The sequence below is a fragment of the Calidris pugnax genome, unplaced genomic scaffold (genome assembly GCF_001431845.1).
Source record: "Calidris pugnax isolate Ruff unplaced genomic scaffold, ASM143184v1 scaffold4, whole genome shotgun sequence".
Classification (NCBI taxonomy): Eukaryota; Metazoa; Chordata; class Aves; order Charadriiformes; family Scolopacidae; genus Calidris; species Calidris pugnax.
Genome location: NW_015090781.1, coordinates 8347466 through 8373696, shown reverse-complemented (window position 1 = coordinate 8373696; position 26231 = coordinate 8347466). Strand labels below are relative to the sequence as shown.

Below are 26231 nucleotides of genomic sequence, written 5' to 3'. Positions count from 1 at the left end.
AATATGCAGACCATTGAAAACGCTTTGTTTGAAGGATAATACCAGAGTACAACACTGGACTGATGCCAAGCTATTTCTGAATATTAAAAAGTACTCCCTCTTATAGAAGTCATTTCTGAACTGCTGATAACATGAACTCAATATGCACTGGGGTTTAAAATAACTTTCTGAATGCCACTTGAAAAGCAGAAATAGCACCACTGAAGATAGCAGCGAGAACATATCAGATAAAGACGGTAGGCGACATTCAATCCTATGGAAAGCAGCCTTCATTTTGAAACAGCTCTCCTGAAGTTCCAGACAATAGAACTATGTGGGTACGTACAATGATATGTTATAATGGTTTAGAATAACCTTAAAACTACAGCTTTTTGTCTTCAGACTTCTCAGGTCTGATGATTGCACTGCGGAAGCTTCAATGTACTCCAGGTAAGAGGGCATTTGAACCACATTACAAAAACTATCAGAGTATGAAAAATGTACGTACATAACATACAATCAAAGACATTGCTGTAAATTACATCAATACTGAGGTTTCTCAGTTATGCCTATAATACAGGCAACAGTCCATCAATTATTCAAACAACAGGTTAACAATCCAAACACATTGAGACAGATGCTTTGGCACAGTAAGATGTTGTTTTCATTCGGATTAACATTGTCTGCTACATCAGCACCCTCTGACACTTCTATAGCACGATAAATATATACATTACATGTGTAAATAAATGCTACATTTACAAATCTAAATTCCAGTAAAGATGCAGTTTCACTATGTAGTTAATCTGACTTGCTGCTGCCAGAAGAAATCGTGTTACTCATCTTTTGCACCAAAATCAGTTTTTGCAATAAGGAGCTCAAAGATTTTTGGAACCAACCCAACCAAAAGTGAGCCTGTCCCCCATCCCCTGAAGGGAGAAGAGACTATTAACTAAAGCAGAGAGTAGATTAAAACAGAATCAAACTCCAGAATAAGGCCGAATATCAAGATACCTGTATTAATATACCTAGACATCCCTAAAGCATTTTTGATATATTTGGCATCCTTTCTAATTTAGTCTTATTCTTCCAATTTTTATCATTCTCAAGTCAACAACTCTCCTCTTTCTCCTAGTGATTAGTAAATTATATTTGCCTTTGGTTAAGAAGATGCACATTGATATAAAACCATCTACTGAAGTATTTTTCTGTGGCTTAAAAATACACAACCCTTACTGTTTTGATATACTTATACATACATATTTCAATGCTAAAATTTACACACTTAGCACAACAAAGAAAGATGAAATATTCCTGAAAAGGCTGACAATCAAAACATGAAAACAACAGAAAACAACCAAAAGGGAGATCTACAGTGAAAAAACAAACACTATTTTTCTTTTTGTTTGAACCATAAAGTACTTTAATCTCTCCCTGAATGTAATTGCTATCCTCTGTTTCCTAACACATTAAATTTAAGATTAATGTTACACACACCTGCTCTTCTTTCCTTTTACCTCCACTTGTTTTTCCACTTTCATCCCAAGTATTTTTTTTTTTCTCACTCCGGCTCCTGTAGGAACAGGATAGCTCTAATCCAAAAAGAACTTATTAGGGTAGCTCAAATGCAGAAAGAATTTATCACCTCTCAGCAAAGTACTTTCCTCAGGTATTAAATCCTTTGACAGGAAGTTTGATAAAAGTCAAACAACAAAAAGTGTCTCCAGGTGGACCTCCAGTTCAGTTCAGAGTACTGCAACCTCTTCTACACCAGTACAGAAACGTTCAAATGCTTTAAAGAGAAAGCTTTGTGCAGAAAGGTTGTTAAAAATATTTTTTTGTTATCAACTGATTTAACAGCTTGGTCTTAAAAAACATTAAAGCTATGACAGCTATATTAGTACAATAACACTGTACTACAAAATGTTTACCATTTAAAGACATTATTCATTATATGATTAATGTTATCTTCTGAAATCTCAATCTAGACCTTCTTCCCAGCATGCCTGATATCCTCAGCAGTTCATTTATCATTTGCTAATCACTTTCCACTTAAATCTGCCTCCCTCTCAAAAAAGTGCCATGACCTTTTTCCTTATTACAGTTCCTCATACCTAAAATGTTTTACCAGATCTCAAGTTTCTAAGCTTTTCAAGGTAGAAAAATCAGTGTATTTGAGTCTTCTGTAAAGTGCTTTGTAAACCTACATTATGCAAGTGAACTACTTAAAGAACTGGAAATTTCAAAGACATTGTAATTTCTTTTTCTAGTGAAAGCAGGTAACATATGACAATAAATGCTGCCAAAATTAAAATCAAACAGAAACGCCAATGGAGAATCAGAGACTTAAAACACTGTAAGATAATGTTATTTTTATTACATACATGCTATACTTAATATAATATTTTTAGGGTGAAAGTAACACTGCTCTTCATCTCACTGTTCAGTCTATTAAAATATCCAAGATAAGTGAGCAGCTGATACATCCTGTGTAAGACCAGAGCTTATCTCTGACAGGTCATCATGATGACAAGAGACTGCATTCTAAATAGTAAATACCCTGCGGTTTTAGTCACTCGGAGAGAGACCTAAACTCGCGTCTGAGATGAAATCTAAAGAGCTTAATTCCCTCTCCAGAATCCAGGACTACTAACGTTATACAAGGTGACGCCAATAGAAAAAAATTCTAAACCAAGCTTACATATTTTGTTACTTCAGTTAGAATGGAGAAAAAGAAGTAACATTAACTAGATCTGTTCTACCACCTTTACAGCGTTCTGCTCACAGTTGGTTCCTAAGTCAAGTGTAGAGGATTATAGATGTAGATTAACTTTGAGCCCGTATCTTACGTCCTTCTGCAGCTTTTTGCAAACAGCCTTATTTATGAGGATATCAGATTTGGGCTTTAAGCACATATCCTGTTTCTTTAATTATGCAGACACAACAGATACCTCATTTAACCCCATTCAAAAATGTGATGGGAGTATACACAGTCACCTTTTTTAGGCTGCTTAAAAGATTAGAAGACATTTTTAGGCACCCCTGAAATTTTGCCAGCTGTTTAGTAACCAGCAACAAAGTGACTCAGCTACTCCGCCTGCAACGCTGCCAGGAAATTCTATTCCAAGCCAGCCAAAGCACTTTTACCTTTATCAGAGTACTGGTGCTCTAATGCGTGGAGATCAGGCAGCAGGTGCAAGCAATTGATGCAGCAGTAAGTAAAGAAATCCAACACCACAACTTTTCCACAAAGGTCTTTGTGAAGAGAAATAGGACCTTCAGTGTTTAACCATTGTAGATCTAGAATACAGAGAACAGAGATACCCAGTTAGGGGAAGGGTAGGGAAAGGCAGACACTTATACTAATTTGCGCAACAACACACAATGATCCTTGTACATTTCACTTAAAAAAACCAGTTCAACGTCACTTTCCAAACAGGTAGAAAAGCAGACCAAAATCTTCTATTTATCAAACTCCTTACATTCCACAACTCTTCATAATTAAAAAAATGAAAAGAAATATTATTAACAAGATTTACAAGATTAACATAATATTGAAACTGTTGTTTATATATCTAAATAGGCACCTTTTAATTGAAAGAACATGTAAGCCTCAGAACAATTCTCATTCATTTTAAAACATCACCTACATTATTCAACTCCTAATAATGTCATATGGGTAACAACTATTTATTTAAAACTCAGATAAATTCTAGTAAACTAAAAAGCTGTTAAACTCTTAATGATTTTTCCAACAGTTTTATAAAGGATAGATTTCAGAGATTGCTGAAGTATTTTTGTGTGAATAGTTTTTATCTTGATTTTCGAAGTTTGAAATGACAGGTAAAAATGAATCCTGTTACATGCGAAGAAACACAACCCTTTCGTGACCCAGTAGCACACCTGGTCATTTATTTTAACCACTTGGTATGAGACATGAAAGCATTGTTTTCTCACTGGTAACCGATATTCCTCTGATCCCATAAGAAACTGGCATCAAGCTAAGAAATAAATATCCTAGAATACGGTCTGCCATAATTATCACTCAACATTTCCGAAAATAGCAGAAGGGAAAAACAGATGTGATACAGTGCAAAGCTGAAACAAACTTTTGGAAGGACTATGTTTCAAAAACGTATGCTGACAGACGTAGAAATCCCCAAAACTTCCACCCTGACAGTTTCAACAAACTAAGTCCTTCGAGACCCAGAAGAAGCTGTTGCTGCTGAAGCGAGAAGGAGGCTTGTTTTCTGTTTCACTCTGAGGAGGATTGGTCTCTACCTCCATATATTTATAAACATAAACGGATGTACACACATTCAGATTTGGTAACAATAATGAGAATAATTTATCAAGTTTATGCATTATTTCCTCATAAGAGCAATGCTTTACTGTTTATTTTTTTAAAGGAGAGAGTAACATCTATTTTATGGCATTGCTCCCCTTTTCAGAAGAACTAAAATACCTTTCTTAAAAAATTACTGGAAATTAAAAATGTTGGCTACCAATTTGTACTTTTTTAGAGGAGAAAATAAGCTTTGACAGAACACACAAAGTGAAACAATACTAATGACAAAAGTGAAAATTTAATCAGGGTTCCACATCTAGACAGAAGTAGTCACTTTGCCCCATTGGTTACAAGTCAGAATTCATTCCCATGATACACATGTGATTTTAACCCTAAAATTCACCGGCCCAAGGTCTTTCAGTCAGATGTTGCTCCCACAGTTGCAGAGCTTCGTTAAAGATAAAAGGACCCCAAGTAGGATTTGCAAGATCTTACAAGAATTAACCTTTGATTTCACACTTATCACAAGAGATACAGAAATGTGTAAAACGTGTGAAAGGGAAATGGGCACACCACTGAAGGAGGATGACACCTTCAGCACAGTTTGTATTATCCGGGACGTGAAAACTGACAAGCACAGATAAGTCACAGAGAGAGCTCCCTGTAGCTTCTGAGAAACCAAGGAGCTCTGGAGGAAGCTGCAAGAGCTGGTAAAGTTCTCACTATGACCAGAGAGATATCAGTGTATTGTACAGAAGGGAAAGGTTTTATTAAAAAAAAAAAAAAAAGAGGAAAGTAATGAATCATAAAACGGTTTAGGTTAGAAGGGACATTAAAGATCCTCCTGCCCTGGGCAGGGACACCTCCCACCAGACCAGGTTGCTCAAGTCTCATCCAGCCTGGCCTTGAACCCCTCCAGGGATGGGGCTTCCACAGCTTCTCTGGGCAACCTGTTCCAGTGTCTCACCACACTCAGAGTGAAAAACTTGTTCCTAATATCTAATCTAAACCTTCCCTCTTCCAGTTTGAAGCTATCACCCTTCATCCTATCGCTACATGCCCTCGCAAAAAGCCCCTCCCCGTCTCTCCTGCAGCGGCTTTAGGGGCTGGAAGGGGCTCTGAGGTCCCCCCGGAGCCTTCTCTTCTCCAGGCGGAACAACCCCAAGTCTTTCAGCCTGTCTTCACAGCAGCAGTGCTTCAGCCTTCTGATCATCTTCGAGGCCCTCCAGGGAGGCTTTAAAGAACAGTTTTTTTGCAAGTAGTAAGAGAGGGAGCATTTATAAAGGGGTTCTTTTTTCTCGCCCGTTACTTTCGGGAGTGACACTTCCTGTAACTAGAACCGCCTTCTGAAAACGCCGCTAACGGGGCCGTCGTTACACGGCCCTCACAGGCAGCGGCATTTCATGACAGACACCACACTGTGACCGCCGGGGCTCAGCCACCTCCACCGGGGGAGGCCCCTCAGCCGCCGGCCCACCCGCCCGGCCAGCCCGGGCCTCCCAACCGCGCTCCGCCGCGGGGCCTGACCCGCTGGGGCCCCGCCACCCACCTCCGCCGAGCTCGGGCACCGTTAGGTCCCGCTCCCGGCTGTCCATCTTCTTCAGGTACTGGTAGACCAAGTTCTCCTTCTCCTGGGGAGTGTCGGCGTCGAGCAGGGCGTACTCCAGCTGGGTCTGGGCGGGCAGGAGCCCCGCCAGGCCCCCCGCCGCCATGACGGGACGCTGTTTACCTGCCGGCCGATTCGCCGCCGCACATTCGGCACCGCCGGGGAGGGAAACCGTAAATCACCAAAAATCAAACCTAAGCGAAAGTACGCATTAGCCGGTTTGCCTTAAAGGGGAACCTCCTCATTCCTTCCGTGTCTTGACATAGCTTTGCTATTCGCAGAAGCACATTCGTGAAGAGAATCCCCGGCGGTGGTTCCAGCTCAAGCAGATTCGACACAGCCTCCTTTTCCCGCCCAGTGACTTTTTTAAATTTTTCAGTGGGATAGATGCGAAAATCGGACTGTACCGAGCCAAGTCCAAACAAGGCACCTATATTTTTTTTTTTTTTTTTTTTTGGGGTGTGTGGGTGGGTGCTACGAGAGAAGCAGAAAGTTGAGCATCAGCCGCGGTGGCGAAACTGCGGAAGCGAATGCGTTGCTGTGGCGGGGAACGGCTGAGGAGAGGCGCGGGTTCGAGGAGGTGCCGGCCCGCACCCTCGGTATCGGCGGGAGGGCAGGAGGCCGCGGACAGGCAGCCGCCCTCGGTACCGGCGGAAGGCAGGCCCGGCGACAGGCAGCCGCCCTCGGTGGCTGTGGCGGGTCCGGTGGCGGCGGGGAGCGCGGCCCCTCCCGGCAGCGCCGCAGCGGTGTCGGCCTTTGCCGTGTGGTGACTCCCGGCAGCTGATCTCTTCGTCGTTTTCTTTTAAAATCTTGCCGCTTCGGAGCAGCGAGGTGTGAGGCAGGGCCTTCACCCTCCGAGGCGGGCTGGGTGCTGAGGAGAGGGGTAGCTGAGGGACATGGCCCGCCCTGTCAGTCTTCCTGCATCCGACAGGCTGGGGGTTTGTGTAACAGCAGCAGCTACAAATATTCAGAGAGACGCTAATTAAATTATTTTTTTTTAGGATAGGATCCACCATGCTTCTGTCCCTTCACGGGCTGTGGTTTGGTTTGTGGGCCAGTGTTGCTTTTTTAAAATGGAGTTCAGGTGCTTTTCTTCAGATAGCGAAGAGAGGAGGGAAGAGAAAATATATTAGCAGAAAGAAAGGGAGATTTGTGAACTGTTGCTTAAAAGCAAGGGGAATATTTAATGAGTTGCCATGTCTGAAGATGCTTTGTTGGAAGAGGACATTTGGGAGTACAAATCCATTAGGAAGCAAAAGCACCAAGGTAACTCAGAGAGCAGCTCTACACCAGCAGAGAAAGTAAGTGATGGCAAGGGCAGGCCAAAAAGAAAGAGAAATAGAAATAATAAAAAATCATCCCTAGAAAAAGCTGATACACCTCAGAAAACTGGGCAGAGAACAAGGCCAAACCAGGATGTAGACCAAAGCAAAGATGACAGTGGTGAGCACTCCCAGGAAAGCGTGAGTAGCGTGACGGAACAGAGCTCGCAGAGTGCCAAGCCCCTTCATGATGGATACTGTCCCAGCTGCCAGATGCCTTTCTCTTTGCTGTTGGTCCAGACACCTCGATGGCACGTTGCTGAATGTTTGGATGCTCCAGGATCCATTGAAAAAGGTACGAATGGAGTAGGAAAAAAGCCTCCAGAGAAAAGTTAAAGGCTCGTGACGCAATATTGCTGCAAACCTTGGTTTTCATATTTAGTTCAAAATCTGAGAGGGTAGTTGGTGTGATTTTTAGAATGTTATTAACGATAATTTATCAGTATTATTTTTGTTTAATATTTTTGGGGGTTTTGTGAACAACATGGAAATCTGAGATGAAAATCTCATATGAGAATCTAATCTCAAAAGTTTGTAGAGTAGTGATAAAGTTTCATAGTTGTTTATCAAGCTCCAGTTTTAGTAGTTTATTGAAGAAATTGAAGGTACATATTTACTGTTTTAAAATAACGGGACTTGTTTCAATTACTAAGTCAGTGTCAGCAAAAAAACACCTTCAATTAAGAGAGTGCTACTTCTGGACTGGATTTCTTTCTCCTTAGGTATAAATTTTATTATCCTGTACCTATGTTGCTGTGTAACTTGTCCAGTTGTCAATGGACAGTTGGAAGCTGCAATTAGTCTGTTAGGCTAATTTCTTTGAAATGTTAACTTTTGATCCAGTATGCTTTAGAAATTTTATACAGAATTACACATGAACATTCCTGTTTCATAAGACAACACAGATTTGCTTTGAGTTCTGTACGAGAGAAATAAAACTGACTCATTCCAATTGCCAGTTTCATGTGGGGAAATACCATGTCTGAACAGATCCAGGTATCCAACTTCTCATTCTTAACACACCTCATAAGTTTTGAAAAACGGAAAGCATACAGTCAGGAAACTTGAGTCAAGGCTGTTTAGGCAACACAGTCACTTTTCTTTTTATATATTTGTAACTTTCATTGAAGTTTCTTCTTCAGAAGAATGAACTTTGGGAGGGGATCTTGTCAATGCTTATAAATACTTAAAGGGTGGGTGTCAGGAGGATGGGGCCATTCTGGGGCCAGTCTTTTTTCAGTGGTGCGTAGTGACAGGACAAGAGGTACTGGGCACAAACTTGCATATAAGAAGTTTAACCTAAACATGAGGAAGAACTCCTTTACTTTCAGGGTGGCAGAGCCCTGGAACAGGCTGCCCAGAGAGGTGGTGAAGTCTCCCGTCTCTGGAGACATTCAGAACCTGCCTGGACATGTTCCTGTGCAGGTCTAGGTGGACCTGCTTTGGCAGGGAGTTGGACTAGATGATCTCCAGAGGTCCCTTCCAACCCCATATCATTCTGTGATTCTGTAACTGTGAGCCCTTTTATCCTTATTTTGGCAATGAATTTAACTTACAGCAGATGTGTTATTGCCTCATTTTCATCTATTACTTCCATAATTAACAAATGAAAAATCCTTCTGATTGATTTTTGCATTCACCTTAAAATCCTCAAAGGTTAGTCTAGCAAACTCTCAACCAAAAACGTCTTAGGGAACAGCCACAGCTTTTTTGCTGACATATGAATCCTGAATGCTTTTTTTCACATAAGAAAATACCTGAATTTTTTTGTTTCGTTTTGTTTTTTAATTTATCCCGTAACCCAGCAGAACATTTCACATGGAATTTCAGCTTGATTCTGAACCAAGGCTTGGTTTTTTCTGAAACATGTCTACTGGCCTTTTCTGGTGCTGCTGCTCTGAGCTCATAGCTTGCGTGTGACATGATTCTAAACTAGAAGCCATGTGATTACATTAGCACAGTATTCAAACAAGGTTAAGTACTTTTGCTGTTAGAGGGCTGTATTAATTCAGGCATAGCCCTGTATTAGCAGCAGCTGCTTGTTTTTTGGTTGGAAGCATTCTCATTTCTGGCCAGCTCAGGGCAGAAGGTCTTGGCAACTTGAAAATTTCTTTTTTGCTTATTATGCCTTCTGTCCCCCAATAGCTTCATTTCTAAGAAAAAGCTTTTAAATTGTGTGTCATGTGTGGTTTTTATTTTAATGATTATGCCAACTGTATTTGCAAATAAATTAACATTGTTTCCCCGTTTAACTGTTTTTTGTAGAGTGTCCTGATGGTTTACTGTGCAATTCCACCATTCCATCCCACTACAAGCGCTATAGCCATTTTCTACTTGCAGCAAGCAGGGCAGGAGATTATGTTGTAGACTCTTCAGTAAACACTTTGGAAGGGAAGACAATGTATTGCACTGCTATAAAGCCCAGCTGTTCCCCAAGTCATGTAGAGGAAATGTCACAGAATGAGAAACCGTGTAATAATGTAAAAAATGTCCCAAATGATGACTGTGTGTTGATGGTACGGAGTTCACCGCAAATGAAGTCTCTAAATCTAGTCAGTGAAAGCACATCCTCTTTTGCAGATGTTCAAAAGCCTCAACAGACACGTCAGCTTACACAAACCACAGTTAATAGTTGTGAATTTGAATTTTATGACTTTGCATCCTCTCAAGAAAGTGGAACAGGAGACGATGTGTGTAGTCAGAAAGATACAAGTCAGCTGAGTCTACTCCAGTCAAAAGCTGACTTCAGTGACTGTGAAATTTCTTATTCTCCACTGAGTACTTTTGAGGAAAGCGAAGAGGAAATTGAGGAAGAGGAGAAGAAAGTTGAAATATCACAAAATAAATTATTCAAAGTCCAGAACTTTGAAGGTGAAGAATCTAATGCTCTGGTGTTTAAAACACTTGATGGAGTTCTCTTACCGCAGAAGCCTCAGCATGAGCATAGCAAAATAGGAAATTTCGTAATTAAAAAACCCAACTGTGAGGAAGTAAATACATTGAAGTATGTAGATCACAGTGAAAAAACTGTTTCTCAGAGTCATGTGAATAGCAAGTCCTGTAATTCAGCATGTGTAGACAATAAGCATCAGCAAGGGGTGCTAACCAGTGGATCCTCTTTTCCTTTTAATTGCGAGGAGGCTAAACAGCCAGGATTGATTTCCTCTGCTGCTAAAGCAGGTAACACGGACTCAGAAGATACTGGTGCTTGTGCTTTGGATTCTGCATATGTAAGTCTTACTGAGACATCATCGCTGCTAGTTGGGGAAGGTGCTGGATCTCTTCTGACACAGAAAAAGAATGTTTTGAGGGACCCAAGTAACATTTTGCTTAATACAGATAAAATGACTGCTAGTGCAATTGAAAAAACACTTTGCTGGGAGAGCTTGCAATCAGTAGTGGAGAAAGAAGAAAACTGTAATACAGCTGCTGTTTGCTTTCCCAGCCCCATCTCTAAAACAGTGTCATCTCTTTCAAATGTGAATTTGAAATCCAGTCCTGCCAAAGAACTCAAACAAATGGACATTGGTGTTTTCTTTGGGTTAAAACCCAAAGTAAAAGAGGAAGGCAAAGGAGAGACTCGTTTGAGTGAGGGAAAGCAGGTATCGGGTTCAGTAACTCCCAATGGAAAGAGGGCCAGACAGCAAAAAAGGAAGGCTGAGGGGTCTGTAGAAGATGTGGAAGCAGTTATAGAAAATTCAAGTAAAAACGGAGCCTTTGCAGAAGTGAGTTCTGGTGGCCAACGACGGTGGAGGAAAAAATTTAAAGAATTACCTGCTCCAGGTGAAGGAACAGGAAAAAAACACTGCCCTTTCTACAAGAAAATACCAGGTGAGAGATAACTTTTGCTTTTTGTAGAGGTTAACTAATTTTTGTCTGAATGTTGGGGTTTTTTTAATCCTAATTTTAGGCTTCAGCAATCTACATTGTTCTTAACCATTTAGACGGCAGCTCATAATGAATTTTCTTTCCTCCATCTAAGTTGATAAAATGTGGTGTAGGTGCAGATCTCCAGAAAAATGTGATTCCAGAACTAGAGTCAGCAAAGGCTTCATCAGTGAAGGACGGTGAAATACTTATCTCAGGACAATCATTTCAAGGATTGACTAGTTCTGAGATATGCATGTTTACTGACTGGCTTCTCTTCCTTTTTGGTGTAGGAACTGGTTTTACAGTTGATGCCTTCCAGTATGGTGAAATTGAAGGCTGCACAGCTTATTTCCTTACTCATTTTCACTCTGACCACTATTGTGGGCTGACAAAAAACTTCATGTTTCCAATTTACTGTAATAAGGTAAGGCTTTCTGAGTTCACTAGATATTATCAAATCCATATGCAACTGTAATCCCTTGTGTACTGATGAGAGTAAGTAGAAGATCAGAGGTTCCACTGTTGAGTCAGTCAGGCACAGTGGATATGTGTAGGGGAATCTGGGTTTCCCCTGTGAGAAATTCTTACCCTGATGAAGATTAGTGAAACTTCTCTGTCTAGATGCCATGAAGAAATTCAGGTTTAAAATCTCTAGGATCTCTAGAGGTCATATAGTCTGACCTCCTGGGTCTAACTTCAGAGTTAGATCAGGCTGCAGAGAGCCGTTGTTGGTCAAATTTTGAAAATAGGACAGATTCCACTGCATCTCCTTGCAACCTGTTGCAGTGCTTACCCACTCTGATTTTTTTTCCTAATACATGGTTGACATGTCCCTTTCTGCAACTTGAGCCTGTAGCTTGTTCTTTTTGAGTGCATCCTGGAGAATAACCTGGCACCATCTTCTCTATAACTCTATTCAAGTGATGAGAAATTAGATTCCACTTAAGCCATCTCTTCTCCACGTGCAGTTTTAGCTTGGTCCTGTGTGTCCTGTGCTTCAGGCTGCTGAATGGCCAAGGCTGCCATATGTCTAACCAACTCTTCTTTTACTCATAGTTTGGGTACTTTGCCTAATCATCCTACCCAGAACCTGCATCAAAAAACTTTTCTGATTTACTCTGGAGGCCTCCTGGAATGCTTGTATCTGGTGTTGCTCTTCCAGCAGGTGTTGGGGTGACAGCAGTCCTCTGTGATAAGATCCAGGGCCTGTGACCTGCAGAGTTCTTCAGTTGTGTGAGAAGGCTTTACCCAGCTCCTCTTCTTAACTCGGCAGTCTGTAACAAGATGTTATTTCCCCATGTTTGCCTCCTCTCTGATTCCAATCCATAACCTGTTGACAGGCTTCTGAAAGTCTGCTTTTTTTAGAACAGCTTTTTTTCAGTTTGCTTTTTGAGAGGCGAAAAGCTACTGAAAAGCTTGATTATACCCAGGATCTCATAGTTTCTCTCTAAGCCAGACAGTCTGGCTTTGAGAGCCTTTGTTTATTTTAGAAACAAAGGCTCTTTTTAGACTTTGTGTCTATTCCATATTAAACCCTTTCCTTGTTACAGATAACTGGCAACCTGGTGAAGAGCAAACTTCGAGTCAGAGAGCAGTACGTCCATGTGCTGCCCATGGACACAGAGTGTACAGTGAATGGGATCAAAGTGGTGTTGCTCGATGCCAATCAGTATGTATCATTGCATCTGTTGTGGAATATTTGTATATGTAGAATATTAAAGATGAGTAGGTGTACAGATAAAGTTTTATGTTTTCATTATTTTTAGGTTGCAATGGAAATGAAAAAATAGTACTTTACATTCCTGAGTTGGCTTAGTAACGCACATTTTCACTTCAGAAGTGAATTAGGTGCACTGAATTTCTTTCAAGTAGTTAGCTTTTGAAATAGGTTAATTGTTTTTGAAAATGAAATTGAAGCTTTTTTGATAACTTTATCTTAACTTTTTTTTTTTGTTGTAACGAGTACATAGTGTTAGCCATACATGCTCCATCATTTTTAACCTTGTTGAGAGGTTGAATGATTATTCTAGTTGTTTGGACACTTTAGCTTTTGGTTTCTAGTTGGAAACACCCTAGATTTGACTATCAAATGCATTAGGTTTCTGTAGCTTCAACTGAAGATAGTGAAATCTTCATCTAAATAAAAATGTAGTCCTTTGGATCCCAGGAGAGACAAAGCCTAGCCAACATTTTGAAACCTGAACTTTAAAGAAAAGCCTGTTGAAATGTGCAACAAGACTTCTACTGGATTCAGTGATAAAGGGTTAGACTCTTGTCCAACCTTAATGCTGGCACTGTGTGGTAATGCTGGATTTAAAGTTAAGTAGCACTGACTTCCAGTCCTGTGCTTTTGCTGTTCTGCCTCTTGGTACCTTATTTGGTGATGGGCTAGAGGAAAAGTCCTTTCCCTGAAATATATATTGAAATTCAGCACTGTGTCACAGCTGGTTTGAATATTACTTATCTTCGGATTTGTTTATAGTTGGAGAGATAAGATTCCATGAAGTCCTTTGAGAACCCTTTCTGGGAATGAAGGAAGCCTTGTTGCTTATGTAATTTGGCTACTTCTCATTTTTCCTGTTTGTCTCTCTGATCCTCTGCTTCAATTTAAAAGGCATATAAACCTTAGGTACAAAGTTCAACTTTTTGGAGAGTTCATCAGTTCTGTTATTTGTAGCCCTGATTCATGCCAGTTTTTCCCTTTTTTTGAGACTTCATTTGCCCTTTACAGATGATTCATGTCTGAAATAGTCCCACTTTGGTTTTCCAGTCTGAGCACTTGCCCTTCAGACAGCTCTGGCGAGGAACTGCAGAAGGTGTAATGGATTTGCCGTGGCCAATAAGAGAAATTGTATTTATAACCAGGGAATTCTGGATGGAGGATAACGTTTAAAATCTGCAAATAGCATTTAAAAGGAAATACTTCAGTAAGTCCTGCAGGAATGGAGATGCATCTGCAATAATAAAATTCTGTTGCTTCTGAATAAGAATGCTGCTTCTCTTTGGTGTGCTGTTTCCACTTTAAATCAAGTAGTAGAACCTCAGAGATTGCAACTGAGGCAGCATCTTTGTCACACCTAGAAGACAGAGCATCCCAAAAAGACAGTTAATGCTTGATTACTTTACTGTTGGTGTGGTGCGTTCTCTTTCCTCCACCTTAGCTGAGAACTCAAGTCTAGATTGTCTGTGGCCAAAGGGTTAGCTTTAGATTTTCTTCAGAAATCGTGATTTTCTAGCTAAATTAGGCTGTGTGGCAGCTGTGATTTAAAAAGCTGTTCTGCACACCTTCCTGCTGCTGGAGGGTAGTGTATCTCCTGAGGCAGTTGATCAGTACAGAGATCTAATGTAATTCCTGTGGGGTTTTTGTTTGTTTCAGTTGTCCAGGTGCAACGATGATCCTTTTCTATCTGCCCAGTGGAACTGTTATTCTGCACACAGGGGACTTCAGGGCAGATCCTTCTATGGAGCGCTACCCGGCTTTGGTTGGGCAACAAGTCCATACCCTTTACCTTGATACCACGTAAGTTGTGCTTTATTTTTCAGTGTAACCCTCTTTTCAATTTTGTAAGGCTTTATATGAACCAAATAAATGTAACTGTACTGTTTTAACACTTGTTAAACTTGTTATATAAAATCAGACATTTATTGAAAGTCTGTGTATATCTGACTTGTTCATCTGTTATGCTGTTACGTGAAAGAGAATAAAAGTGGGTGGTGGAAAAGGTGCTGAAGTATTTGCTGAGGTGGCCTTATTATTTATAAATGGTAATAAATTCCGGGTGTCAAAATTCATACATTGTGTTCAGCTCTAAAATGAGAGGTTTGTGGAACACTGGTCTTATGTGGATTCAACTCTGTTATGAAGTGGGGGGTGGGGGAATTCAAAGAGTGAAAGAATGCCAAATGGTTAAATCAGTTGGCCAGGTTTTCGTTAGACCTTTCTCTGACTCATGTATATAAACTTGTTTTTCTGTGTATGATGACTAATGCCCAGCTGTAGTCTTTTACTTCTGTTCCATATGTTTCTGCAAATGAATAATGCCTTATGTTATGGTTTGTATGCATGACAAAAAATAGACACAAGGATGTAATTAGTACATGATACAAATATCTAGCTTGAAAGAGCACTTGGTATTTATAGAGAAAAAACTGCAGAATTGGGTGTCGGTGTCAGACAAGTGAATAGTTGAAGAGAAAAGTCTGATGTGCTTAATTTTATTGCCCAATCTCATCTGGGCATCTCAGTGGTTTCTAATAAGGAGATTTCAAGTAGATTGAAATTCTATAGAAGGATAAAATCTTTTTCATGACTTTGTTGTTGTATGCATGCAGTTTTGAGGGCCTTCTTGGTAAATTCAGATGTCTTCTATCTTGTGTAACAAGGTGATATATCTTGTTTCCACGCCCCAGATACTGCAGTCCTGAATACACTTTTCCTTCTCAACAAGAAGTTATCCAGTTTGCTGTCAATACTGCCTTTGAGACCGTGACTTTAAACCCACGTACTCTGGTTGTCTGTGGCACCTATTCCATTGGAAAAGAAAAAGTTTTCTTAGGTATGTAAAAGATGTGTACTGGGCAAAATAACTAATTGAATTTCTAAGTCAGTGTTAAAAGACCTTTTTCTTGAAGATGTAAAGGGTCACTTAGTCTTGATGGTCACATATTGTGTAAAGAAACTAAATATATTTAATAATCCTACTGCTGATTTTTTAGTTTTCTAATTAATGAGTTTTAACTCTCTAAAAGAAATATTTTTCTGCCATGTTTACAACACCCCTGAATACACAGGTGGCCAATTTGGATACTAAATGAATGAACCTATTTAATTGATTGTGGTGAGAAAAATGCTAATGGCAATTAAAAAACCCATAAATGAGGTCTTTATGACACTTTTGGTGTTAATAATCTCATGTTGTCAAGAAACAGCAATGGAATATAATTATTCTTAAACTTCAATTTTGCTAACAGTTTTGCCTTCAAGATTTATATTACTTATTTTCCTAAATATTTATAGTAATCAGTTTTAATGAAATCAATTTTAACAAAGTGTTCCCCAAACTAAAATATATATTTTCTGACTTAATGAAAATCTTGTGCAGTGTTGTTCACTCGGTTGCAGCATTAGGAACCAACACGATAGCTCAAATGGATGCTCTAGAGCAGGCAACTGTGTACTGTTTGTGCTTTTGAGTATATTTAAAGTCATCAATACAAGATTTATTTTCACTGAAATTCAGTCTGTCTTTAACGTGGGCTGTTTGTGGTGTTCCAAAAACTGCATGTGTTTCTGGCTTCTTTGAAATAAGTACCTGTTCACCTCGGTAACATTCTGCCAAAGAGATATGACTTAGAACTTATCAATGTACTTCTATTCTCCTCCTCTTTCCAATTGTCATACACAATTCTGGTGCTAAATTGTAGGAGCCAGAGTTTTTAATAGCTGTTACAGGTTTCTCTTCTTAATTTTAGAATATGAAACACTGTATCCTGTTGAATTTTTTTTTTTTAATAGTAAAAATAATCCAGTGCAATAATTAGGAATATCTCCAAAACAAGGAAAGAATGAACTCCTATAATTTTCTTTCTGTGGTTTCTTCCCAATTAATCCTAAAGCAATTGCTGAAGTTTTGGGCTCAAAAGCAAGTATGTCCCGGGATAAGTACAAAACGTTGCAGTGCTTGGAGTCAGCAGCTGTTAATTCCCTCATCAGTGTGGACTGGAATGGTACTTTGCTTCATGTTCTTCCCATGATGCAAATTAATTTTAAGGTAAGTTCAGAAAATATAGTCTGGCAATTAACCTGCTGGCTAATCATACTGTTGTCTCCTCCCAACCAGTGTTGTGTTTGGCGCTTTTTAACCTCTTGTCAGATCATATTTATTTACTAAAGTTTTGACACGTAGCAATACGTTGAAAATGAAATGCAATTAAACATTAATGTCTATCTCCAAGCATGATGCACAGAAAGTGTAATTTCACTTCAATGCGGTGCTTGTACAAGATAAGTTGAGGTTTGTTCAAAGGCTTGCTCTTTGTGGGCCTTTTTGAAGTAGATTTATGTAATAACTGCAGGATCTGTCCTATTAGCAATTAATATGTTGTGACATGGAGTCCCTGTTTTCAGCCTGTCTTTTACCTGGTGTGATGTAGGAAAAGACAAAGGTTTTTCTGCCTGTGGGCCTCTGTTTTGAGGCAGCCTGGGAGCATGGTGTTTGATAAAAAAGGAATAGGGTTCCCTGTGTTCCTCTCAGTTCCATGTGTTTATCACCATAGTTTCATCTTTTAAAAGAATATTTTCTCCCCTTCTGAAGATTTACATGGAGATAAAGATACTTGAAAAATCAAGAAAAACTCATGCATAAACAAACGACCCATTGAGTTAATTGAAGGACACCTCATATGTACATGTTTTTCCACACAATCTTCTTTAATACTCATAGCAAAAACAAGTAACGCAGTTTAAGATGTTGTTTCATTTAAGTTGACTTCAAATGCACATTTCAGTCAAGATTTGAGACAGTGGGTTTAGGATTTTAAGAGTTATTGTGGGGATTTCTCACTTAGGAAAGGTGGCTTATTCCTGCAGGGGGGCGGGGAGAAAGTTTTTCTAAATAGACTACAAAATACACAATGGCATTAAGACAAAGCCTCAAGCTTGAGATTAAAGGTAACCTGGAAGAAAAACAGTGGTCGTTTACGGCCTTATGGACTTGGATTCATTTTCCTGCTTTGCTTCAGGCCTGCTGTGCCATCTCAAGCAAATCCTTCAGAGCAAGATGGTATTTAGCTCCAGGACCAGTCAAGGTCAGAGTTGACCTAAAAAGGAGAAAAAGAGGTTATATGATTTGGATGGGAGCTGCAGGAGATAGAACTTCATATCTTCATGTTTTAGTGTTGTATAATCTTTTCCACGGTGGGGCAGAAAATGAGTAATGGAAATGTGTATGGATTTATTTTTAATGCGTTGTGTTGTCTTCAACGGTAATATATTTTAGTTTCTTCTGCATATTTTTGGGTTGTTATGTGATTTGGCTGTCATGTCCCAGCGTGTATGGCATGGTCACGTAGCTGGACTTTCAGGCAGAGGATGCCATTGTACCACAAGGATGTCTAGACAGCGTTACTTCTCGGAGAGAAGCAGTCTCATCACGTGCAGGGTCTCATCTTGGAGAACAGGAGTTTCTGGGTAAATCCACAGCATGCCAGAAGCAATGCCTGCACCCTGGAAAAGGCTGGGAAAGATTAAGGGCACAGTGATGTAGTGGACAAGAGTGTAACAGTTGTGTCCTTCTGGTACTGGGGCTTTGACTTCATATGTGAAGTTGTTGGAATGTGGTCTCATGCTGTCATTAGTAGTTGTGTGTCCATGTAAGTCAGGCCCATGAGGTAGAGTTCCAGAGGGCTAGACATCCCATGAGGTCAGTAGCTCCATGAATGCTCAGGTGGAATGTAGTATCAGTGAAATGGGGAGGATGTTAAATGCTTGAAGATGAGTTAATATGACCTCCTATGCTATTTCTCCTTCAGCAGAATCAGTAAACATGACCTCAGAAAAGACAATATTTTTAAGAATAAATTATCTGATCACTTGCAATCTTGTTTTAAAGAACGATGAATGTTATCATCCTGTTTTTACAGACTATGTAAATGTTGATGTCGTCATCTCCAGTTGAGTGTTTTTGCCTTCTGCTGGATTATACAGGTTTTGTCCTGAATTACTGGCTCATTGTCCTGAATTACTGGGAAAGCCAGGATTTTTTAGTGATCCTCATCACTGAATGCCAATGTCTTCATTATCTTCTGGGTCTCTGCTACCACTTCTGTTTTATTTGACCCCTAGCCCCACTCAGAAACACAATCCTGCTTCTTAATTTTGTCTAATTTCCTGCTTCTGTAGTTTCAGCTGCGAACCTACAAATCCATGAAATCCTTATGGGAGTAGTCTCAGTCAAAAGCTCAGATTCAGTCCTTATTTAGTAAGTTGAGTACATCTGTGGTCTTGTCCATCAGTTGTCTTTTTAGTGGAATGCAAATAGCCAAACCCCGATGGTATATTATAGTATATCCCAGTTTGGTATCATTTTTTTGCTTGTTCTGCTGTTTATTGATAGAAAGATAAACCAAACCTGTCTGTGCTCTAGGCTTGATAGTTTTAAGAACTGTAGCATGATTATTCTGCCTTTTATCGTTGAAAAACTTCTCTGGTCTATTTCTAGATAAAGAACAAAAAAAAAAGCTGCATAAGCTGCATGTGCTTACCACAGCTGAAGCCTGGTTTGCAGTAACTGTTGATCCAACCGTACTTGCCCAAGGAAAGCTTCCATGTTTCCAGAGCTGACAGCTCCCAGGACTCAATCTGGATGCCCACAGCTTTCCTTTCTACCCTCAGTAGAAAAGGAAATCGTTTTGAGATGCTCCTGCATATGCTTCCTTGTTCACAGGCTTTCTGCTGTGATTTTTTTTTTTTTTTTTTCCCTGATCATGGAATCTCCAGATTGCTGGAAAATATTGGAATATTTTTTTTTAATAAAACTGGTGGTTTTTTGAATGCGTATTCATGAATTTTAGAAGTATTTTTACAGTGTCTGTGCTGTGAATATTTTTTCCTTTTGGTGGCATTGTCCAGCTGTTTAATTCCAGTTTTGGGACTTTCTGAAATCTATCTTTTCTCCATGTTGATTTTCAGGAGTAATGTCAAACACATTTCTTTTCATTTGGGAGTCAGCTGTTTTAATATTTGTGAAGAACTAGCTTAGCTGTTCGTGTATGTTTTATAAACACTATTGACTCAGCAGAGAGCGTCGTAAAAGCCCCAGGCACTTAGAAAAGTACAGAAATATCTCTCTGTCTTTCCCTTAGTTACTAGAGTTTAAAGACTAATGTTGGTACCTTCTACCTAGAACTGAAGGAAACAAAAACAAATAGTGACCATACTTGTGTTAAATTTACTATGAAAAACAGGTGAAACAGTGAATGGTTTTTTGACAGACTGAAAGGATGATTTTTGTAAACCCACAGCAGCCTCAGAATATCTTCTATACTCTAGATCTTCACTTGGCCAAAGACTTGGTGACAATATTGTGTGGTGTGTTTCCCTTTTCTGCTTGAACTGTCTTGTGTCAAGATGCAAGTTTCTGTACAAATGCAGCCAGAGGGAAACTGTGCTTCCTGGCTTGAACGTTTCCATCGCTTCTTATCTTCAAATGTATATTTGAATATTGAATTCTGGGTGACTTCTATCTCTGCATCAGCAGTTGCATCACTGTCCCAAAAACCTGTTGAAGAAACAAGTTCAAATTTGAGAAGAAAGCATGTATTTTCTGCTTTATAAATGCATATAGATAATTTCCATCTGTAGTTAGGATGAAAGCAGTCCCGTTATAATATTGAATACCTGGCCAGATACCACCAGACTTGATGTATTTTACCCAGCCCTTATGACTGCCCCTTTGAACAGAACCAGGACTTGAGTGTTTGCCTAAGTTGTGTGAGGTTAGAAGGGTAAAACTAGAAGGAACAAGCCAAAGGGGATCAGAGGTAGTGAAAATGCAGTGGCAGAGGAATAAGCTTTTTGTGGCCTTGTATTACTGTTGGACTGGGTGGGGTTCTTTTTGTTCATTTGGGGTTTTTTTTCCCTAGGTGTAGCTCTGGCTTTCTTGAGTTTATTTATTAGCAGTTGGTATCAAACTTTTTTCAGGTGCTGCGTGGGTCACAAGTGAGATGACATGCTCTAGATTAATATTCTGGATAGCCTTAATCTATAACACTTACATAAATTAAAAAAAAAATTAAAAATCTATTTTTAATATGATTGATTTTTAAATCTTAATATTTATAAAAATAAAATGTGAATTGCTGCAATATTGCAAGTGTACTTGACGTAGATATGGTACTTCACTGCAATACTTGGGTTTAGTGAGTAAAATACAGGGATTGCTGTGTGTACTGATGAATAGCTGTTTGTGAATAAGCCAGATGAGTTTCAGTGGTGTTAGGGCTGATTGTAAATTAAATATTTAATCATGTTTGAGTCTTCTCGTACCCTATGGAATCTGTTTGCCTGCGCTGCTGACTTCAGCGACACTGTAGATAACAGGCTGTCATGGTGATAGGAGAAAGTTGATTTAGCAATGAAATGTATTTTCCATTTTAAAAGGATGAAGGTTTAGAACAGCGGTGGCTACAGCAATAAAAAGGGAAATTGGAATGGGAATTTAAAGTGGACTTGTTATAAATAAACACTGGTAATTTATTTTGTTGAAAGATGCCATCTTTTCTAAAATGCATGGATGGTTCTTTTGCAACAAACAATTTTTTGCAACAGTCAAAAATTGAGGCTTCTGGTACTTGAATATGCAGTGGAGGATTTGCAGAGACCTGGGGTGTTCAGGTGTGTGCACCTCTCCTGTTGCTTGGCTCAGTAATACCTTGTACTAGCACTGAGGTGGGATTTTCAAAAGTGCCTCTGACTGAACTGCACAAATAATTTGTTGATGAGATTGAAATGGCACCCTTAATGTGAATGTTGCACGCTTGATTCATAAAAAAATTTGAAGACAGATTAACATTGCTTAATATAATAATCACTGTATTTGAAGTACTGTATTTAGATTTCATTAAAGCAAGGGGAGCAAATATGTGAATTACTACCTTAAGATGTGTTAATCTTCCTAAAATGAAAAGTGAAGGAGAATTAGACTGCTACAGTTACAGCTTTAATCTAGTGAGGACTGAACGTTTGCAGTGTATTGAGAGTCATGGCAGCTGGCCATAATCCCTGTTGCTGAATGAAATGTGTGTTGTGGTAGGGTTGGTGTTTTTTTTTTGTTCTTTTATGTGCCTAATTTGATGGATTCTGTATGTTCCTGCTGGACATTGTGCTGAAGGTGCTACTTAAACTGTCAGTGTCACAGGCAGCTTTCCGCTTTCCTGCTTAATAGTTATCAGGTATCTGACAGGTTAGTTAGTGTTTTATCACAGCGGATCTATTCCCCTAACCCCACCTTTTTTTAAAATCAGTCCTTTTTTTTTTTTTCCTCTTCCTGCTGCTGATAAAAAATTTAGGATTTTGAGTTCTATAATATTGTAGGGCTTTCAAATGGAGAATATACCTTTGAGATTTTATACAGGACACATGAAACTGATTTTCTGGTTTTGATTCAAAATAATACTGACTTCACTTTATCCAGGAATAGGATTGTACATTCCTTATACTTCCCTCTCATCCTTTTCCCAATCCTAGCTTAAACAACATTGAGGGCTAACTTAGCCAACTTGGAAACTTTTCCAAGTTAATTTTTTTTTTTAATTTTTTTTTTTTTAGAGGAAAGAGACGAGAAATAGTTTCCCTCCTATCGCCAATGGAGATGTGGTAATACGTGGTTTAGTGTGCAGAGCAATACTCAACTCATGCACTGGCTTGCTGCAATATTTTCAATAGTTTAGTTAATTAACTGTGAGCGCTTCTGGGCATAAGCAGATGTCAGTGGCACTTTAAATTAAGCAGATGATTTTGCACCGAAGCAGGTTTTCACCATCTTTTATCACCACTCAGCTGCAGGAGTGGTGACCTCCAGCAGAGAGGAGGAAATGAGTGACTTGGGGGGCAAAATCTGTAAGAAAAAGTGCTTGTGTTGTATGTGTTCTGATCTGTGATGGGTAGCTGTTAACGTGTGCTTACTCAGATGAAGCAGTTGAGATCTGAAGGCACAAGGTGCTCTGCAAATGGAAGTATTTATCATTAATAATTTCAAGGCAGATGGTATTTAAAATAAAAAAGTTCATATCAAACCACGAAAATAAAATTTAGTCCAAAGTTTCTCCATCATGAAATCTCCAACCTTTAGACTAATGAGCTATTTAATGGGATTAAGTGTGCACAATATTCTTCTCACAGGGCTTGCAAGATCACTTGAATAAGTTTTCTGAGAATTTTGATCAAGTTCTGGCTTTCAAACCTACTGGGTGGACCTTCTCTGATTCATGCCTTTCTCTGCTGGATATCAAACCTCAGACAAGAGGAAAGATCACCATATATGGTATGAGAGTGGTAAAGATTCAGTGCATTTAGTTTTATATGGATGCTTTTCATATTTTTATTCTGGAAACTTCTACTGTTCATTGCAACCAATGCTTTTTCTGATAATTTGTTGATAAACCAAACAGATGGAGCTCTCCAGGAGAGATCTGTGAACTGAGTAATCAGGAACACTGTAAATGCAGATTTTTACCTACATTTTACTCCTGTCCTCTTCTTGCAAATCAAGGCTTTTACCTGATATATGTAGAGGCTTCAGGGGTGAAATCTTGGCCTGACTGATCCTGGTGGCAGTTCAATTCCAGCACCGATATTTCATTCCATACTTCACTCATAAGAGAGTCTGTGGGTTTTCCTCTTCCTCTTAGTTCTTATTGGTGGCTGGAATTGAATCTCTTAAAATTTTAACGTTTGTTTAACCAAGTGCTTGGTGTTACTCAGTTTGCACTGATGAATGACTTGGTAACTTAACGCAAGGTAATTTTTCCAGAAGGAAAATCTGGGTTTTCGTTTTACATTAGCTATAAACTTTAGATCTCCAATATGAATTTTTAAAAAAAATATTATCTAAAATGTTTCTTAGCTGGAAGGCTTGCAGAAGTATTTTGGCAAGAAGGTAAGTAGACTGACAGATCGCTGTGATTTGTTTCATTTCAGGGATTCCTTACAGTGAACACAGCAGTTACCTGGAAATGAAGCGTTTTGTTCAATGGTTGAAGCCACAGAAAATCATCCCCACTGTAAATGTTGGTGACTGGAGAGCCAGAAGCTTGATGGAGAAGCATTTTAGAGACTGGATGATTGAGGGCAGTAATCGTAAATAAATATAAGGAAGAATGTATATTTCAAAGGAGGTTGGCTGGAGTGGGAGTGAGTTTCATTTAACTCCTTTTTCCACAGAGCTATCTTTGGGGGAAACCAAGCTGCTATTCTCCTGAGAGAGCTGAATTTAAAAAAAAAAAAAAAAAAAAAAAAAAGAGAAAAAGCACCTTGTTTGTTCATATACCTACTGCCTATTTTTTCCCCATGACTTAGTAACTTTTTTGCAAATGCGTATTCCAGGTTGTTTTTGTCTTGCTCCTTTTTACTCATTCTTAATTTTCTTCAGATTATGGAGATGCCCAGATGTATAATGCTGGGGGAGAAGCCACCTCCAGGATAATCATTTCTGAAAAGAAGTTACAGTAATAAATGAGATAATGCTAAGTTTATGTCACATGCTGTCAATTCAGGCTTCAGAGAAGCTTGTGTCAGGAGGCAGAACTGGGTATTGTGATTTAAACCTTGTAAACAAAATTGACTTTGTGAGGAGGGTTGGCCGGGGCTCTTGCAGGGTACATACTTTGGAGGATGATTTTTATAAAAGACAGTGCTACCCACATTCCGCTCAAGATTTTCTGATACTTTTTTTAAAAAAATAAATAAAGAACCTACATGAAGCCTGTGTGTTTTTTCTAAGCAAAATACATTTCTTTTCAGTAGTGTAGTTGCTAATCTGAGGAACCTACTGAAATACCCCTGGTGAACGTTCTGTCTATGTTGCTTGTATAGATTTGCTCTTGCATCCTGGTGGTGCAAATTCTCAGCAGGTGGTTAAAGCCCAGAAATGGTTCCTCTCCTCTCCTACGATGCACTTGGGTTTGCAGGGTTGTGTGTACTTGAATTCTGGAAGAACAAAGGCAAATATTAGTACTGGCAGCAGAAAGGTAAGTTTCATTTTGCATTTTTTTCTCCTGAATCCTACCAGATTATCAGTGCTGCTTTTTCTGTATCAGCTTGGTATTTATGATACTGAAGTACGTGGTTGCAGGCAGGCACTAGTATAATTATAAGCACTAAAATAAAAACCATTCCAAACTTCTAGGACGTACAGAAGTTGCATCATGCATAAAGAATCATCTCTAAACCTCCCAGAATATCTCATCTGAAAACTTCAGTGCCATTTTTTTGTCGGGAAAACATTTCTTTAACCATTAGTGTAAGTATAAACAGATTCTTGTCTTTGAGTGATGAGCTCTGTAATGTGAAGTCACTTTGTTTTATTTCTGTCTTCTAAGAGAAATAACTGTCTCAAACTCTGATGCAAACAAATTTTTATACTGATTCACAATTCTTTCAGTACGTTCTCTGAAATAATGGCATTGGTTTTATTTTGCATAATGCATTACAATAGCTCTCTTTACTGCAAGAGCTGCTAACTTGTCTGTGCTCATTCCTAAGATTCCACAACTTTTTGAAGTAGGTGTGTGAAAAAGTATCTTTTACAGCTCTTGAAAACACCAAACCTGAATTAATGCCTTGTACAAGTCAGAGCAAATTTGAGCGTTCTGTTTGGCAGGCAAATGCCTCAAGCAGGTGAATCGTTAAGGCATTACGCATGGGTTTTTGGCCTTCCAAATCTTTTTCTTGACTAATTTGGCACCAGGTATGAGGGGCTGGTTAAGCACCCCAAAGACAGAGATCTTAATGGCGATTCTGACATCCTCTTGTTCCGTAGTTGTGTTTTCAAGAAGGAATATTCCTGCTGGAATGAGTCGGTGTGCAGGCTCTCAACACGCTGCTGCTCTTGCCCTGCAGCTGGTGGGTGTGAGGCACCTGCTGCCTCTGGGGCTCCTCACTTTCCACCCTGTTACCCAGAGTGAAGGATTGGTTTTGTGTTTGGTTTTTTTGTTTTTTTTTTTTCTTTTAAAAGCAAACTCATTTCTGAAACTAACCACAATAAATGATGTATCTTGGAAGACACTGACGTTGGCATCTGGTAGAGTGACCCAGTTAATGTTGTCCTGATTTGGAACAGATGCTGATGGGCTCGCTTCAGCTGGCAAAGCAGAATGGCTTTTGGGCCGGGTTCCTTCTTGGTCTCTCTCTGTGCTGGGGTCTGGTTCCAGTTTCCTGCACTGCTGTAGGTATTCCTGCCTCAGCCCGCTGGGTGCTTTCATTCCTCCCTCCTTATGGGTGGTATTTGCACTTCTCTTGGCTGATTTTTGTGGGTAGACTCGAATTCTGCAGCATTTCATCCACCTTCATGTTAGGAGATGTTCATGTTACCCAGTTAGGTGGCCTCCTTCGTGTGGAAAAAGGTCTTTTCAGAATCCAAACTTGGGAAGAAATTATTATTTTTGTTCT

The 26231-nt window shown here is 39.4% G+C and overlaps 2 protein-coding genes across 2 annotated transcripts in view; one reads left to right on the top strand and one right to left on the bottom strand.

The window, feature by feature from the left end:
* Positions 1-6110, bottom strand: part of NHLRC2 (NHL repeat containing 2) — a 34602-nt gene extending 28492 nt beyond the window's left edge. The window contains exons 1-2 of the mRNA XM_014959060.1: positions 5817-6110; positions 3127-3279 (exon numbers count right to left, since the gene is read on the bottom strand). Of these exons, the coding sequence (XP_014814546.1) occupies positions 3127-3279; positions 5817-5979 (316 nt within the window). The 5' untranslated portion in view covers positions 5980-6110. The remainder of the gene's footprint in view (positions 1-3126; positions 3280-5816) is intronic.
* Positions 6111-6429: 319 nt separating this feature from the next.
* DCLRE1A (DNA cross-link repair 1A) lies at positions 6430-24538 on the top strand. Its single transcript, XM_014960231.1, has 9 exons — positions 6430-7490; positions 9461-11026; positions 11356-11489; positions 12616-12734; positions 14442-14585; positions 15476-15621; positions 16682-16836; positions 22965-23106; positions 23763-24538. Exons 1-9 carry the CDS (start codon positions 7070-7072, stop codon positions 23927-23929), a joined length of 2994 nt encoding a protein of 997 aa, XP_014815717.1. The 5' UTR covers positions 6430-7069; the 3' UTR covers positions 23930-24538.
* Positions 24539-26231: the final 1693 nt, after the last annotated feature.

Bases quoted from the DNA above. Each gene is read 5' to 3' on its own strand.
- DCLRE1A (XM_014960231.1), top strand. From the start codon at position 7,070: ATGTCTGAAGATGCTTTGTTGGAAGAGGACATTTGGGAGTACAAATCC. The intron at 7,491-9,460 runs GTACGAATGGAG...TGTTTTTTGTAG, and splicing joins TCCAGGATCCATTGAAAAAG to AGTGTCCTGATGGTTTACTG. The intron at 11,490-12,615 runs GTAAGGCTTTCT...TCCTTGTTACAG, and splicing joins TTCCAATTTACTGTAATAAG to ATAACTGGCAACCTGGTGAA.